General features: G+C 37.0%; 1 protein-coding gene across 3 annotated transcripts; it reads left to right on the forward strand.

The window, feature by feature from the left end:
* Nucleotides 1–1,526: 1,526 nt before the first annotated feature.
* On the forward strand, nucleotides 1,527–14,869 carry ABO6 (DEA(D/H)-box RNA helicase family protein). 3 transcript variants are annotated; one of them, XM_068461458.2, is made up of 20 exons: nucleotides 1,527–1,731; nucleotides 1,843–2,128; nucleotides 2,290–2,444; nucleotides 2,537–2,624; nucleotides 2,738–2,974; nucleotides 3,113–3,208; nucleotides 4,424–4,612; nucleotides 4,767–4,926; nucleotides 5,034–5,164; nucleotides 5,575–5,745; nucleotides 7,910–8,182; nucleotides 9,461–9,655; nucleotides 10,061–10,264; nucleotides 10,614–10,683; nucleotides 10,790–10,938; nucleotides 12,056–12,364; nucleotides 12,457–12,516; nucleotides 13,163–13,315; nucleotides 13,432–13,542; nucleotides 13,735–14,869. In XM_068461458.2, the coding sequence occupies exons 2-20, from the start codon at nucleotides 1,880–1,882 to the stop codon at nucleotides 14,203–14,205; spliced, it is 3,471 nt and encodes a 1,156-aa protein (XP_068317559.1). In that variant the 5' UTR covers nucleotides 1,527–1,731; nucleotides 1,843–1,879; the 3' UTR covers nucleotides 14,206–14,869. The 3 variants fall into 3 exon arrangements, with proteins under 3 accessions (XP_068317559.1, XP_068317561.1, XP_068317560.1); XM_068461460.2 differs by having other exon boundaries at nucleotides 1,564–1,731; nucleotides 2,303–2,444; XM_068461459.2 differs by having other exon boundaries at nucleotides 1,572–1,731; nucleotides 1,812–2,128.
* The last annotated feature ends 339 nt before the right edge of the window (nucleotides 14,870–15,208 follow it).

Genomic DNA, 15,208 nt, shown 5'->3' on the forward strand with positions numbered 1-15,208 from the left:
TCAAAGCCATTCTGAGTCATAGTAGTCTTGTTAAGAGTATTTACATTTAGTTTTTGTGTTTTCAAGTCAATTCAAATTAGATTAGCACCCCTAGTTAATCCCCGGTTAGAACGATCCCTACTTACATCATTACTACAATTGTCACAAATAGGGTTTAGTTTGTGTGCGTATAAATCACGCATCATGCTTTCTTCAATGAGTGCAGTTGATTGAGGCAACTTGAAAGCAATGTCAAACTCCAACATCCCTAAATGCATTTCAATCTTCTACTTCCAAGCTTTGAAAAATTTTTTCCATTCAATTTCTCTATGTTGATAAGACTCAACGCTTTGAAAGTTGCATTATTGATTCAAAATGGTTAGAAATTCATTAGTTAGTGACATTATGCCATTCAAAAACTATAGAACCAGTTATACCTTTAGGTTAGTTTTCAAATCTTGTATAGCTAAGTGCAAACTTATGTAACACTGTAAATAGTACACCTTTAGGCAAGAAGATTCACATGCACTACATGTTTTTATAACTCACAATACAATGATTTAAAATGGACCCGATAGATTGATTCTTTGGAAACTGATCATCTTTATTGAAATCATATGAGCCAAAGAACAAATAAAACACTTTGGTGATTCATTTAAACATCTTATGATTGCATGGAATCAACAAGAAATCAGTAAAGAAATGACCCAACGGTAATTGGACAGATTGTTCGAGCTCTAATTTTGGTCCATTATACCTTTCCGAAAAGAGAATGACGATGCGATTCAAACACACGGTAAAACGATGGATTTTGGCCATCCGAGACTGTTTAGGCTTGTAAAACCTCAATTTAAGTTATGAAGTTCGAAATTTGACTTTGCATTTTGCAGTTACCAATTCTACTATATGCCTATTCATTCATGCATGTTATTGAAGCAAACTACTGAAGAGAACAAGGGCATATTTACAACCTAAGACTCCCAGAACATAAGCATATTAAAACATATAAATCCCAGTACATACGTAGATTTTAAATAAAAATATGAACAAAGCTGGATGCAGCAGAAATGCATATAGAACTCCAATAAATTTCAGACGAGTTTAATGCTTAATTTGGTGGCTATAATACCACATATAGAACATTTATTAACATCATCTAGAGATCATAATCAATCAAGCAATTAAACTACATATGAATGAATTAATGTATATTGCTTTCGCAATTCTCTTGTAAGGTTCGTATAGCTCTAGCTCGGGTGTTGGCACCAACTCTTTCCATCAGTGTGCCCCCGTTGGCACTGTTGTCTGCGGGTTGCTTCTTTCTGCGGGCTTCTATAGTTTGGTCCTTCGATTGGTGGTTGAAATTTCAAAGGGTGATCTTTGGAGGATGATTGAGTCTTGTGCTCTTCCACCGCTGGGGTTGTGCTCTGCTTGATTTCAGGCAGCTGTTGGGGTCGTGGTTTGCGGTGTCTTGGCTGCAGCGTAGGATGCAGGCTTGTATGAAGTGTTTTTGTTTTTCTGTCTTAGGCTCTTTTTGTGTTACATTTGGGTGAATTTTGTGTGTGCTTATCTTGTATTCTTGTATTAAAAATACAAAATGCAAAAATAATCAGGTCTGCCGAAAGTTGTACGTAAAACGTCACGTGCTCTCTCAGTCCCCGACTCCTCCCTCGTGTTCCGTCCGTCTCCGCGACTCGTCCCTCTCACTCCTCCATCGCTACTCTCCAGTCTCTACATTTCTCATCTTTCCAGGTTACTTCTTTTGTTCTTCCTCTGCTTTTGATTTCGATAGATAAATTGGGGATTGATTTATTGATTGATTAATTAATTAGGGATTTGCTGAAAATTTTGCATTATTTCCAGAGTTTGAGATTGATTGATGCAAAGAAGGTGAGAATTGATGCGTAATTCGAGAGCAGCACTTGGTCTCCTTCTCAGGTCAGTCTCCAACAATAACCCTTGTTGTTTTCCTTCTTCCCGCAAGACAAACGGTCGCTGCCGCACTTTGCTTCTTCTACTCCAACCCCACTCTTCTTCTTCAATTTCCGACGGCGGAGCCCGATTCCTCATTTCAAAGCGCGCCTTTTGCGGGTACGCCGCCGAGCAGTTCTCCGACGATGAGTACGCGTGCGAATTCGAAGGCCAAAAGGTTACTTTCTTCTGAATTTCAATTTTTTCTTTTCTTCTTGTTATTTTCATTATCCTCTGTTTGGCTGCCGAGAAAATGTGTGGAAATTCTGGGATTGCAATTGTGTGCTTAGTTTAGCTACATTTAGAAATGAAGAACATGTGGCTGACACTTGAGTGTAGGCATCGTCTTCAGTGGCGAACATTGACGAGTGGAAATGGAAAATGAGCTTGCTATTACGCAGCGAAAAGGACCATGAGATTGTATCCAGAGATAAGAGAGATAGGAGAGACTATGAGCAGATATCTAACCTTGCCAAAAGGATGGGACTTTATTGGTAAGACTAACAAAGGGACCATCTTTGCCTTTGTTATTCGCTAATCTATCACTGATACATCAAATTGCTTATTCAACTCTTCTTACTCTTAGTGAAATATATGGGAAAGCGGTGGTGGCCAGCAAGGTCCCTCTTCCAAACTACAGGCCTGATTTGGATGATAAGCGGCCACAAAGAGAGGTAATGTCATCTTCTTGTCTCGCCAATTCTTTTCCAACCATGAAAGATTTGTATACATGTTGAGAGTGGTTTTATGGGGGAGAGTTTGATGATGTCATCATTCATCTGGGCAGGTGGTTATCCCTCTTGGCTTGCAAAGGAGGGTAGAGGGTTTGCTGCAAGAGCACCTCGATCGACTCCAGTTAAACTCTGGGAAGTTCACTGGAAATAGAGGGGACTCTGAGCAAATTGGTCAGGTCGAAAATGCAAACCTGGATGAGAATGCAGATTCTTTTCTAGATGGGTCTGTAATGGAGAAGGTTCTTCAAAGAAGGAGTTTGCGAATGCGTAATATGCAAAGAGCTTGGCAGGTAGGATACATTTGGCTTTCATCTTTACCATGTGTTTCTAATGCACACTTGTTGGGGGCAACATATCCTAATAAATTACCTGCAATACCATGCTAAGGGTTTTGGTCTCTTTTCCAATGTTTCTTTTTTTATTTAAAGGAATCACCCGAAGGCAAGAAGATGCTAGACTTCCGCAAATCACTACCGGCTTTCAAGGAGAATGAAAGGTTGCTGCAAGCAATTGCACAGAATCAGGTTTAGTTATAGGACATATCGCTTCATTTCTTCTATCCATGTGTTGTTGTGTTCTTGCTTCTTTATTTCTTGAACTCGTTGAAGCTCAAAAGAAACAAAAATTTATAAACAAAGTGTTTTTTCTGCTAAACTCCACTCTCATCTGAGTTCAACCTGTAATTAAACTATAATTTTATTTTTGGAATTCTTTCCTAGCATGAAAACACAATAAATGATACATAATACTTTGAATAAGGTTTTATCTGTCTTTCATGGCCTTGGAAAGGGCTCTCTCTAGAAACCACAAACATGTATTCTGTGTTGGGGACGTAGCCATGACCAAGGTTCTAAAACCACACAAGCAGCTGGGATTGCTCCAATCCCATTTAAATTCATTCTACAAACTCAATTGGAGGACGACTCATGGACGTGACCCCAATGCTCAAATCTAGTTACAACTTTTGGGAGGTAGCCATGAACGACGACTCAGATGTTCAAATTGCCAAGCGCAAAAATATGAATTGGAATAAATTGAATTGGAACAATAAGCTCGGAATTGGCAGGCTGTGCATGTGTTTGTATTAGGAAGAAAGTTGATGGCAATGAAAGAAAGAGAGTTGATGGGTACTTGATGGAAGTGAAAGAGAGAGATGGTGATGTGGGTAAAGTGTGGGTGTTCTTTAGAGTGAGTGAGAGTTTAATTTAAAGATGCGGTGTACGTAAAAATGTGTGTGAACGAAGATATGCATGCTGTTTAGATAGAAAAACTCTAAACAAAATAACACTTAACATTTCTTCTTTATGTTGTTTGCAAAGAGTGGTAACTGTTTTCAGGGCCTAAAAACTTACATAGTAGATAACGTGTCTATCGACCCGTTAGGTTTCCAGACTCTGTATTTAGTGCACGGCATAGATATTATGTTTCCAATTGATATCATTTTCTAAATGAATCTGCTTCTGTTTCTACTTGATGTAAGTGGGACAGATAAAAAAAAGGATACACCTTTTTTGTTTTTTTTTTTTTTGGGGGGGGGGGAGAGATGGGGAGCATGTAGGAGTTTGTGCTTTTACTGGGTACAGTAGATTATACTCTGAATCTTGTGATCAGTAATACTTTGGCTGTAAAAAGTAGTTGCTTCTTTGATATCTTCCTAACAACTGATGAAATTACTTCTTCTGTACTGTGTTTTACATTTTACCTCCAGCAGAATTCTAAATAAGCTGTTTTGATGATAGGTAATAGTGATATCTGGGGAGACTGGATGTGGTAAGACCACTCAACTTCCTCAATATATCCTAAATTCAGAAATAGAATCTGGCCGTGGAGCATTCTGTAGCATCATTTGCACACAGCCTCGAAGAATATCTGCTATGGCTGTTGCAGAAAGAGTGTCCGCGGAGAGGGGAGAGCCTCTTGGTGAAACAGTGAGTCTTGTCTCCCTCAAGCCATAGATATAGATCTTAGATGTGCACGCACATACCTTGTGAATTAATTTACTTTGAAGAAAGAAAAAGATGTAGATTTTAGATTGAAAGCTTCATTATTCTGCGGCTATACCACAACAGATTTTTTTGCTAGGTTGGCTATAAAGTTCGATTGGAGGGAATGAAGGGAAAAAATACCCATCTGCTTTTTTGTACAAGTGGTATTTTACTTCGCCGTCTGTTGAGTGATCGTAACTTGAATGGTATAACCCATGTTTTTGTTGATGAAATTCATGAGCGAGGCATGAATGAAGGTACACTTCCATAAATATCCATTTTAATGTCTTATAGTGCAGAAAAAGCAGCCTAGCTGAATTCCCCCCACTCCTTTCTCTTTCTCTTCTATAATTGTATTTTGCAGATTTCTTATTGATTGTGCTGAAGGATCTGCTTCCACGCCGTCGGGATTTGAGATTGGTTTTAATGAGTGCTACTCTGAATGCTGAGCTGTTTTCAAGTTATTTTGGAGGAGCTCCTACAATTCATATTCCGGTTAGCTAAATACTGAGTTTGTTCAGGGTACATATTGATTTGTAGTATCTTAATTGCAGTGTTTATGTAGATAGTGTTAGCTGTATAGAGAGAGCTGTTGTTCATGTCTGTACTGGTGATTGTAAACATGAGTATACTTAGTAACCGGAAATGTGTGATAAACTGCATCAGAAAAATCTCATGAATTTTCCAGGTTCTGCTGCAAGTGAACAAAAATAGAGATTACTAAATGTGGACTGTTGCTGATGCAACATTAATGTATTAACAAATGCATATTTATTTCAGTGCATTTTTATCTACCACAGGCTGCCCTTGTAATTCTATTCCTCGTACTCTAGTCAGGCATTGTCAAGACCTCTAGTGTTAGTCTTTCTCCCATATGAATTTTAATGCATTTTTATGTTATGCAGGGCTTTACATATCCAGTAAGAGCACACTTTTTAGAAGATGTACTGGAAATGACTGGGTATAAGTTGACTTCCTTCAACCAAATTGATGATTATGGCCAAGACAAACTGTGGAAAACACAGAAGCAGTTAGTGCCTCGAAAAAGGAAAAACCAGATTACTGCTCTGGTTGAGGTATTATGTTAGTTTGAAATGGATTTCATGAAATTGAAACAAAGTTTTCGTAGAGTGATTCCCATTGGGATTATTAGAAGTTCTTGTAAAATCTCGTCTTCATTGCCCAAAAATGACAGATTTGCATCATTTATATAAAGGTCTAACAATGGCCACACACTACCCAACGACATTACAAGGAGCAGGGTGGGGATAAACCTATATGTTTTTTCTTTCTTTTCATTTGTCAATCTCTCCATGGGAAGAATGGGACTGTATGTTAGGGATAATGCATTCTTGATATTCATTGTTGGCCCATTCCCTGACAGCTTAAGTTTTTGGATTTTATGGTTATCTAACAAAATTTTTCGCACCTAGTTCGAAAGGAAGTAGGAATACTGCCAATCGTAGCATAGAGTTCAGAAAACATTTCACTCCCTTGTCCCTTCCATCGTAGTATTTTTCAAACTTGTGGTTCCTAGAGAAGACATCACGTATCTAATCTTTTAGCATGCCAATCACTTCTCAAATTTTAGGCTTAGGATGCGGCAAATGTTTGGCTTCATTATGTCCTTTTTGTCTAGATGGAGAGGGACAAAATATTTGAAAAAGGGGAGAGAGTGGGTTTTCTAAGGGAGAAGAGCAGTTTTTTGGCATTAATACAGGGCATTTTGTGTAAGCATTTCAGGGACATTCTCTTTAGTTTATTTCATTGTTATTAGGGGAACTATGACTTGAGTTGAGCTTATTGTTTTCTTTAAATATTTGGGTCTCTGTAGTTCTCTTCTGCCTACACACACACACACACACAAACACACACGTTTTTTAATTATGAATCTGATTCTCTCTCTTAATCCTATTAACTTTACATTTTTTTCTTCTTTTTCTTTTCTCTTCGTCTTCACCAACAACCTGTTCTGTTCTCTATTTTCCTTATTGAAAGTTGACCCCAGCTTTAAGTTCACACTTCATTCAATGCTGACGAAAAAGAAAAACTTCCATCTCTCTTCTCTATCGCCTCACCATCTTGGTTTCTTATGTTTTATGTGAGATAATTTTTTGCTTCTGCTAAACAATGTCAAATATGAATTCTTACGCAAATCATTGCAGAACTCTCTGAATCCCAGGGATAAGTAACAACGAAGGTTAAAAATAGCATTGGTTGATGGTACAATTTTGTTTCTTGATAATCGTGTTGAAAAAGAGGAACCCTATTAGTTTCAAAATTACCTAGATTAAAACTAAAGAAGAGCAATGAATCTATTGGATTAGGAAGATAATCAATTTTTTTAAATAAAATCAAATTTAGGTTCTTTCTCAATGTGGAAAAGGAAAAGAAACGGAACAACTCAAAAATCCAATATGAAGGAGTGCTTGCATGGGGGAGAGCACGCTCTTCCTTGGCCTGCAATGGTGAACAAAAACTGGAGATGGAGAGCCATTAAGAGTTTTCTTACCTGATTAACCTTAGAAATTCCCACCATACGAGGCTTGATTGATTACTGTGCATTTAATTGTTATTTGTATATAAGTTAAAAAGTAATATTAATTTCGTATGGAAATTATTAATAATAATTAATTAGCTTTCAGAGTAAATCTTAACCATTGATTGTGGGCCAATCTAATGGTTTAAAACTTGTGTCTAAACTTGTGTCTAAAAGTACAGTGTAGTGCCATGGATCCTTATATATGTGTGTGTGTGTGTATATATATATTTATTTATTTTAAATATTATATGTTTCGTATCAGATAAAACACGTATTCTCATATGAATGCTAAGAACGTGGGTTTTTGTGGAGGTGTAGGGAGTCCATCAGAGGACTGCATATTATTGAAAGTAGTCATTAATAATGAAATAGTGCTATTTATCTTCATAATCTATTTTAACATGGTTCCTGATTATGCTTGCTAGAAAAAACGGCACACACTGCTCATTCATTAAGGATAATTTTCTAAAACTTAATTGTTCATAAACTTTCATTATCTACTAAATCTTCTATTTTAAGCTGTTCTATAAATTGGCTAACATAAAATGAAAACAAACTGAAGTGCTTCCATTATTTCTATCCATTGTTTGGCTTTGCAATATAATGAGTTATTAATGAGGAAACAAAGAGCTGCATGTGTAATTTGAAGTTATGTATGAAGCTGGTGCGGACTTACCTATCATGCTACCTTTACACAGGATGCTCTTAATAAATCAAGCTTTGAGAGTTACAGTGCCAGGGCACGTGATTCACTATCATGTTGGACACCTGATTGCATTGGATTTAATTTAATTGAGGCAGTTTTATGTCATATATGTCGGAAGGAAAGACAAGGTGCTGTTTTAGTATTCATGACTGGGTGGGAGGATATAAGCTCTGTGAGGGATCAACTTAAAGCACATCCACTTTTAGGTGATCCTAACAGGGTTTTGCTTCTAACATGCCATGGGTCAATGGGAACATCTGAACAGGTTAGTTTATTTCTATATCTGCTCTTCCGCATTGGGAGTTGCATCAGCATAACTCATGAAGCATTTGATATTGTGTTTGAAGGCCATTATTGTCCCTAAGTAAGGCAACTATATTCTATATATCGTCTAACAGGATTGCTTCACTTGAAAATTCTTAGTCTTTACTTGGTGTAAAGGACCACGCAAATCTGGAGTCTTGGGCATATGAACAGCTTTTGATATTCTTCAAAATATTTGGTCTTTTTGAATTTTGTGTTATGATTTCTTTTTTCTCCTTGTTATTAAATTTGCCGCTGGATGGAATCAATCAAAATGGAAGTATCTTCTCACATGGTTGCATATTAATTGCGGATGTTATGGGTTGTTAAGTGTACATGTATGCTCATGAGTTAGTGTAGAAGGCTATAGCTTTTAGTCACTCTGAAGAATTCCCCATTCAAAATTTAGTCACGATAAGGTACACAGTACTGGTTACTTGTAGTAGGCACTAACAAAGAGGTTTGCCATGATGATTGTTGGGCGGGAAGCTGCTTGTTTGTTTGTTTTAGGATAAGAAGGTTATAAAATCATTGTAACACATATCCTAAATATTATGGTAATGTACGCACTAGCAATTTATTCTCACTTCAGGCCTTATTTGGTGACGCCTGCTTGATGTAACCCAATATTGTTAATGTGGGGATTTGGCTGAATTTAGCCACACATGAGGCAGTCTATTGAGGATTTAAATATCTCATGTAGGATGTTCTCAGTACATAAGATCATGGTTATCACCGCCTATAATCAAGTGGTTTTGTGTTGGAAACTCCAACCTTATGATAATGTTAAAATTTGAGATCTTAAGTTCGAATTCTTGAAATTGAAAACCCCCCTTATGAATTAAATTCCATGTGTTGGTCTCTAGTGGCGAAGAACGAGGCCCATATGCAGAATGTTAGAACGTAAAATAATGATTGACCCACATTCTAGTGGCTTTTACAATAGTGGTAAACCAACAAACTTGAATAATTTGTCTAGTAGGCTATTGTTTCGCTTGCCAGCTATTCAGTTAGTATAAGGTCTTTTTAATTTATATAGTCAGTTATAAACATGGCCTCGTAACTTTCGGATATTGCCTAAAATATGTCATCTCTAGTATGTACCTTAGCTTGTTTGAAATTTTATTCCATTATTTATATTAACTAACCTCCCCACTTAGTGGGATAAGGCTTTGTTGTCTTGTTATTGTATTTATTTTAACTAACCTTATATATTTACTGCTTATCACCTCCTCCCCAGAAACTCATATTTGGAAGACCACCTCCTAACATTCGTAAAATAGTCCTTGCAACAAATATGGCAGAAGCAAGTATTACAATCAATGATGTAGTTTTTGTGGTGGATTGTGGAAAAGCAAAAGAGACCTCGTATGATGCTTTGAATAATACACCTTGTCTGCTACCTTCTTGGATATCGCAAGCATCTGCTCGGCAAGTAAGTCTTTTTGGACCTTATTCACTTCACTAAGCAGCTTCTCGATGTATTTGGAACTAGATTTTGTTGCTTCATAATTCAATGAGGTTTTCCCACTTTATTCCTCTATTTGGTGCTGCTGGCTCATTAAAGTCAGAGCTGCTAACATAAAAGTTTAAAATTGAATTTGGTCATTGCCTGTGCACATGTATGAAGTGTGTATGAAGTCAATTGACATGCTTATTCATTTAGGAGGAGGTGGTGTTTGCTTGCAAGTATTGCACTTATATCTTTGTTTCAGGATGCCATGGGCATCTTGTTTTGCTTTCTCTTTCATCTTTGTTTGTAAATAATTTTCTTGTTGATATCTGTGCATCTAATACACAAAGGGATTCTTGTGCCTTGTTGGATTATACTTGGTTGCAGAGAAGGGGTAGGGCTGGCCGGGTGCTGCCAGGTGAATGTTACCACCTTTACCCCAAATGTGTTTATCACGCTTTTGCTGAATATCAACTTCCTGAACTGCTCAGAACTCCTTTGAACTCTCTTTGCTTGCAAATTAAAAGTTTGCAGGTTGCTAGTATAGGGGAATTCTTGTCAGCTGCCTTGCAGCCACCGGAACCCCTAGCTGTAAGTGTTGCTGCTCAATGAATATTCTATACTGTTTGATATCTGTCCTATATATTTGCTATGTCCTATAATTCTGTATTCGTCAGTTGGAACTTGGATCTCGATAAGCAACTCAGAATTTTACCTTTCCCAAATTTAATCAATTTTTATTTCTCTTTCACACCTTCCTCACATTACGTAGTTTCGATCGAGTTAAACAAAAGGAGTTTTGTATTTTTAAAGATCATATTGGCCTGCTCATTTTCATTTTGTTACTGCCTTACTGGTGTCTGAATTTAGTAGCTTTCTTTTTTTATTTCATAAATTACTTTTGTTAATTACACAATTTGACAATGACAATATATGACAGGTCCAAAATGCCATTGGTTTTCTTACTTCAATTGGGGCATTAGATGAGAATGAAAGTTTGACAAGTCTCGGTTAGTTTGTTTCCTGAATGAAACTTGCACTACGTAAGTTGTAACTGAATTCCCTTATTTACTGAGACTTCTTTGCTTTCTTCTTTCTTTTTTGTTCTTTGATCAGGAAAATATTTGTCAATACTTCCAGTGGATCCCAAACTGGGGAAAATGCTGATTATGGGTGCTGTGTTTCATTGCTTTGATCCTGTTCTTACAATAGTGTCTGGTCTAAGTGTCAGGGATCCTTTCCTTTTGCCTCAAGACAAAAAAGATGTAAGTACAAAATTCAGTAAGTAGTCTGTTAGTGCATCAAAATTGATTCTCAGCTCTGCAGATATGTTATGTACCTCTGATACTGTCAACCTTTTTTTATGTACCTCTCATTCAATCAGTCTTGTATCATGCACTTCTGGTGTAATCAATCTTATATTATGTGCTTCTGATGCAACCAAATGGACTTGTTAGCTGCAAGTTAAAAAAATGAATTGTGTGGGGATTCTTACATTCATCCGAAAGCACATCCTAGCAGCACGAGGAAAAATATGTCCCTATGTTTGTTTCTCACACCACACTAACATTAGTCTAAAGCCAATAGAACTTGGGTAAGGGTGAAGCAAATATTCACACTTGTGCTGCATAAAATCTGTATTTGTTCTGGTTCTGTGACCCATAGAACATTGTTTGAAGTAAAATTCTTGCGACCAAAGCATATAGGACCATATTCAAAAAGCTCAATAACCATGTTCTATATACTTAAGTCTGAAAATCTACCATCTACTAATGTTATTCATGTACTTTAGATTGTTACTCAATTTAAAAACTGGGGTCTAAGAAAGCAAAAACCCAAAACACATTTAGGACCAAAATTGAGTTACCAAACTTCCACAAAAATTTGATATCTATTCTGTTGAAATCCACACTTCCTCATATGGACCGATATAAATTTAACTTAGTTACAGTAGTTTAGTACATACCCATATGACGAGAGCGGTGTTCAAACCAGATACGGTGACCTAAAATTGTAGTTCTATAAAATACTTCCATACAAAGTAGTGTGATGCATGTTAAATTTTAACCAAAATTCATAAATAAATGCACACATAGATGCTTAAAAAGAGATGGTTGAATTAACTGGTAAAGGAATGTAATATTCTAATTCAGTCCATATTGAATACAAATGAAAATGTAATTCTTATTTTGGCCAATCCGCTCTGTAACACTGTAAAAAAATGGGCAAATAAGGTCTAGTTTACGGAGCTATTTATCGCAAATAATGAACTCCCATTTGAATATGCTAGTTTGCTGGTCTGGTGCTCTCCCTTTCACATTGTACCTAAATGACTCCATACTGTGTGCTCTATCTTTCTCTCTCTCACTTTGTTTCATACAGTTAGCAGGGACAGCAAAATCTAGATTCTCTGCAAAAGATTACAGTGATCATATGGCTCTTGTTCGTGCATATGAAGGATGGAAAGATGCTGAAAGAGAAGGATCAGCATATGAATATTGCTGGAGAAATTTCCTTTCTGCTCAAACACTTCAGGCTATCCATTCTCTTCGGAAGCAGTTTAACTACATTTTAAGAGATGCTGGATTGGTGGATGCGGATGCAAGCATTAACAACAAGCTAAGTCACAACCAGTCCTTGGTTCGTGCAATCATATGTTCTGGACTTTTCCCTGGAATAGCATCTGTGGTGGTATGTTATCTGTAGTTGAAAATATTCTTTTGCTGGCTAATCTTTAAATCTCAGTTTTTCTTTTACATTTGTATCTTTTAACATATCTACAGCACCGAGAGACGTCCATGTCATTCAAAACGATGGATGATGGCCAGGTTCTACTATTTGCTGTAAGTTCCAATGCCTAATCAAAATTAAGATCTTGATAGTTTGCTAAATATATTGGAACTGTTGGGTAAGGCCCAAATTTTTCACTTTGTTGAATTAAATCTAGGCTAGTTGATGAAAATCCTATTGTATATAATTAATTCTTTTATGAGAAAAACAATTTTTTATCGATAATTAATATTTCAGACATTCCTTTAGAAAGGCTTGAATCTTTCCTGGAATGAATTTTTTTTTCCATTCACAAATTTTGATGCCTGCAACAAGGTATGGCTTCGAAGTGTACAATTCAGCCACATGTAAGAATATAGGTCATACTCGGGTATGTCAAGCATACACCGCAATATACGATAATCTAGTCTTCTCCAGTGCCCAATTGGTTGTGAGTCTGAGGATTAACTCTTAACAATATATAAAAGAATTTGCACAGTTGGTATGTGAGTACTAGGGTTCTAGCTTAAACATGGTCATAGGTATACTGGATACTTTGTACGTACCAACATGTAATACAGGAATTGTGCACTTTTTACTTTTATTTGGAAATTTGATAACAGAATTTATAGAATTTCACCTAAACCATAAACCCTTTTTACTTTTATCTGAAAAGTTATAAGAGTTTCCCCGTAATTAATCAGTTTGTGTTACTTTCAGAATTCTGTGAATGCGCGTTACCAAACAATTCCTTACCCCTGGTTGGTCTTTGGTGAAAAAGTAAGGGTCAATACTGTATTCATACGTGATTCCACTGGCGTATCTGATTCGATCCTGATCCTTTTTGGTGGTGCGTTGAACCATGGGGTCCAGGTGATTATTCAATTGTACAACGCTGAGTTGATACAAATATATGAATTGACTTTTGTGATCTTGTATTCTGTACTCTCCTCATTTTATTTTTCCCTCTATTTTTATTCCATCCTTAGGCTGGGCATTTGAGAATGTTGGATGGTTATATCGACTTCTTCATGGATCCTAGTTTGGTGGACTGCTATTTGAAGCTTAAGGAAGAACTTAATGAGCTTATTCAAAAGAAGGTGATCTATTGGGCATTTTTTTTTTTTTCAGAAGCCGATTATGTTTGTTTAATATTCTACTTTCTTCTTGCGGTCTTTAGTACTGGGGTCGAAATCCTGGTTTATTAGGAAGGAAGGGGGAACTTTTGACGTGGTTACCAGTCTTGTACACTGTATTGTAACGTTACGTTTGTCTACCTTGCAATGATGCAGCTTGAAGATCCTAGCCTTGATATCCACAAGGAAGGGAAGTACCTGATGCTTGCTGTTCAAGAGCTGGTTTCCGGAGATCAATGTGAAGGGAGATTTGTATTTGGTCGTGACAGCAGAAAGCCGAAGGAATCTGGTGATAACAGTAGATTCACTAAAGACGGAACCAATCCTAAGAGTTTGCTTCAAACTCTGTTGATGAGAGCAGGACATTCTCCTCCAAAATACAAAACAAAGCACCTTAAGACGAACGAGTTCAGAGCACTGGTGGAGTTCAAGGGCATGCAATTTGTCGGGAAACCTAAGAAAAATAAGCAGCTTGCAGAAAGGGATGCTGCTATAGAAGCACTGGCCTGGTTGACTCACACCTCAGAAAACCATCGTGATGAAGAAGACAACTCCCCCCCTGACATCACTGACAACATGCTCAAACTTCTCGGGAAACGTAGAAGATCAAAACGGCAGTCTGGTTGATTGTGATTGCTGATGTAGAAGATTTATCTGCTTCCGTCTGGTGGTTCAAGATGACTGATGAGTACCGATCTAGAAGATGAAATGCAGGATGTAGAAGATTTATCTGCTTCCGTCTCCTTAGGATCATCAGTAAAATCAAAGCCCGGTAAAGTCATGAATTTCGAGAGGTCTAGGAGATCATCACTACCATATGACTGACTATTGGGTGCAGTTTTGGGTGAAAGAATAACAGTATCTCGTTGAGATTGTGTCGCATAACTTAGACATTGGGCGCATACATAAACCATGTAGGTATATAGTGTTGACAGAGTGGGATAGTACATACAAACACAAATCTTTTCGTGGCGTTTGCGGAGGTGGTGTAGTCTCGTAGACGGTTGAAGCCGTCATGATTGTATCTTGGCAGCCGGTGACGCACTGTTAAGTTGTGCAAAGGGGTGCCACAGACGGATCTCGGTTGCTGATTCATTGGCCTCGAGTAATGCATAAGGTTTTGTTCTTGTAAACTCGTTACATGAATAATTGTAATTTGCACTAATTTCATGAAACGTATTCTCTCTATTCCAGTCCAATCATGTATATGAAAAACGAGTGGGGCCGTAGATTGATTTTTCAAATGTCGATTACGTTATGCAATGCAAGAATGTGTTTTAATTTTTTCTAATGGGTAATTCCTCCTTTACTTTGTCATGCAATATGTTGCTCCAATGAATATATATAGATATATATATATATATATATATATATTATTCATTTATTTATTTATAACGGAATTTTAGTTTCTACTCGGCTCATAACATGAAGAAAATCAAATGGAATTACATGACAATTCGGCCAAGAATCTAGAAAACGTACATATTCTTTCTTTCTATTTTTAACGAAGAAAACATAGATATTCAAGTTCGTAAATTTAGACTTGGCTACGTTACATGCATTTACTTTAACAAACCGAGCTACAATCTTGACAACAAACAGGGTTAAAACAAAGTCTTGAGCCTCCAAG

This window comes from Pyrus communis, chromosome 4 (genome assembly GCF_041283825.1).
Source record: "Pyrus communis isolate YQ-2024b chromosome 4, ASM4128382v1, whole genome shotgun sequence".
Classification (NCBI taxonomy): Eukaryota; Viridiplantae; Streptophyta; class Magnoliopsida; order Rosales; family Rosaceae; genus Pyrus; species Pyrus communis.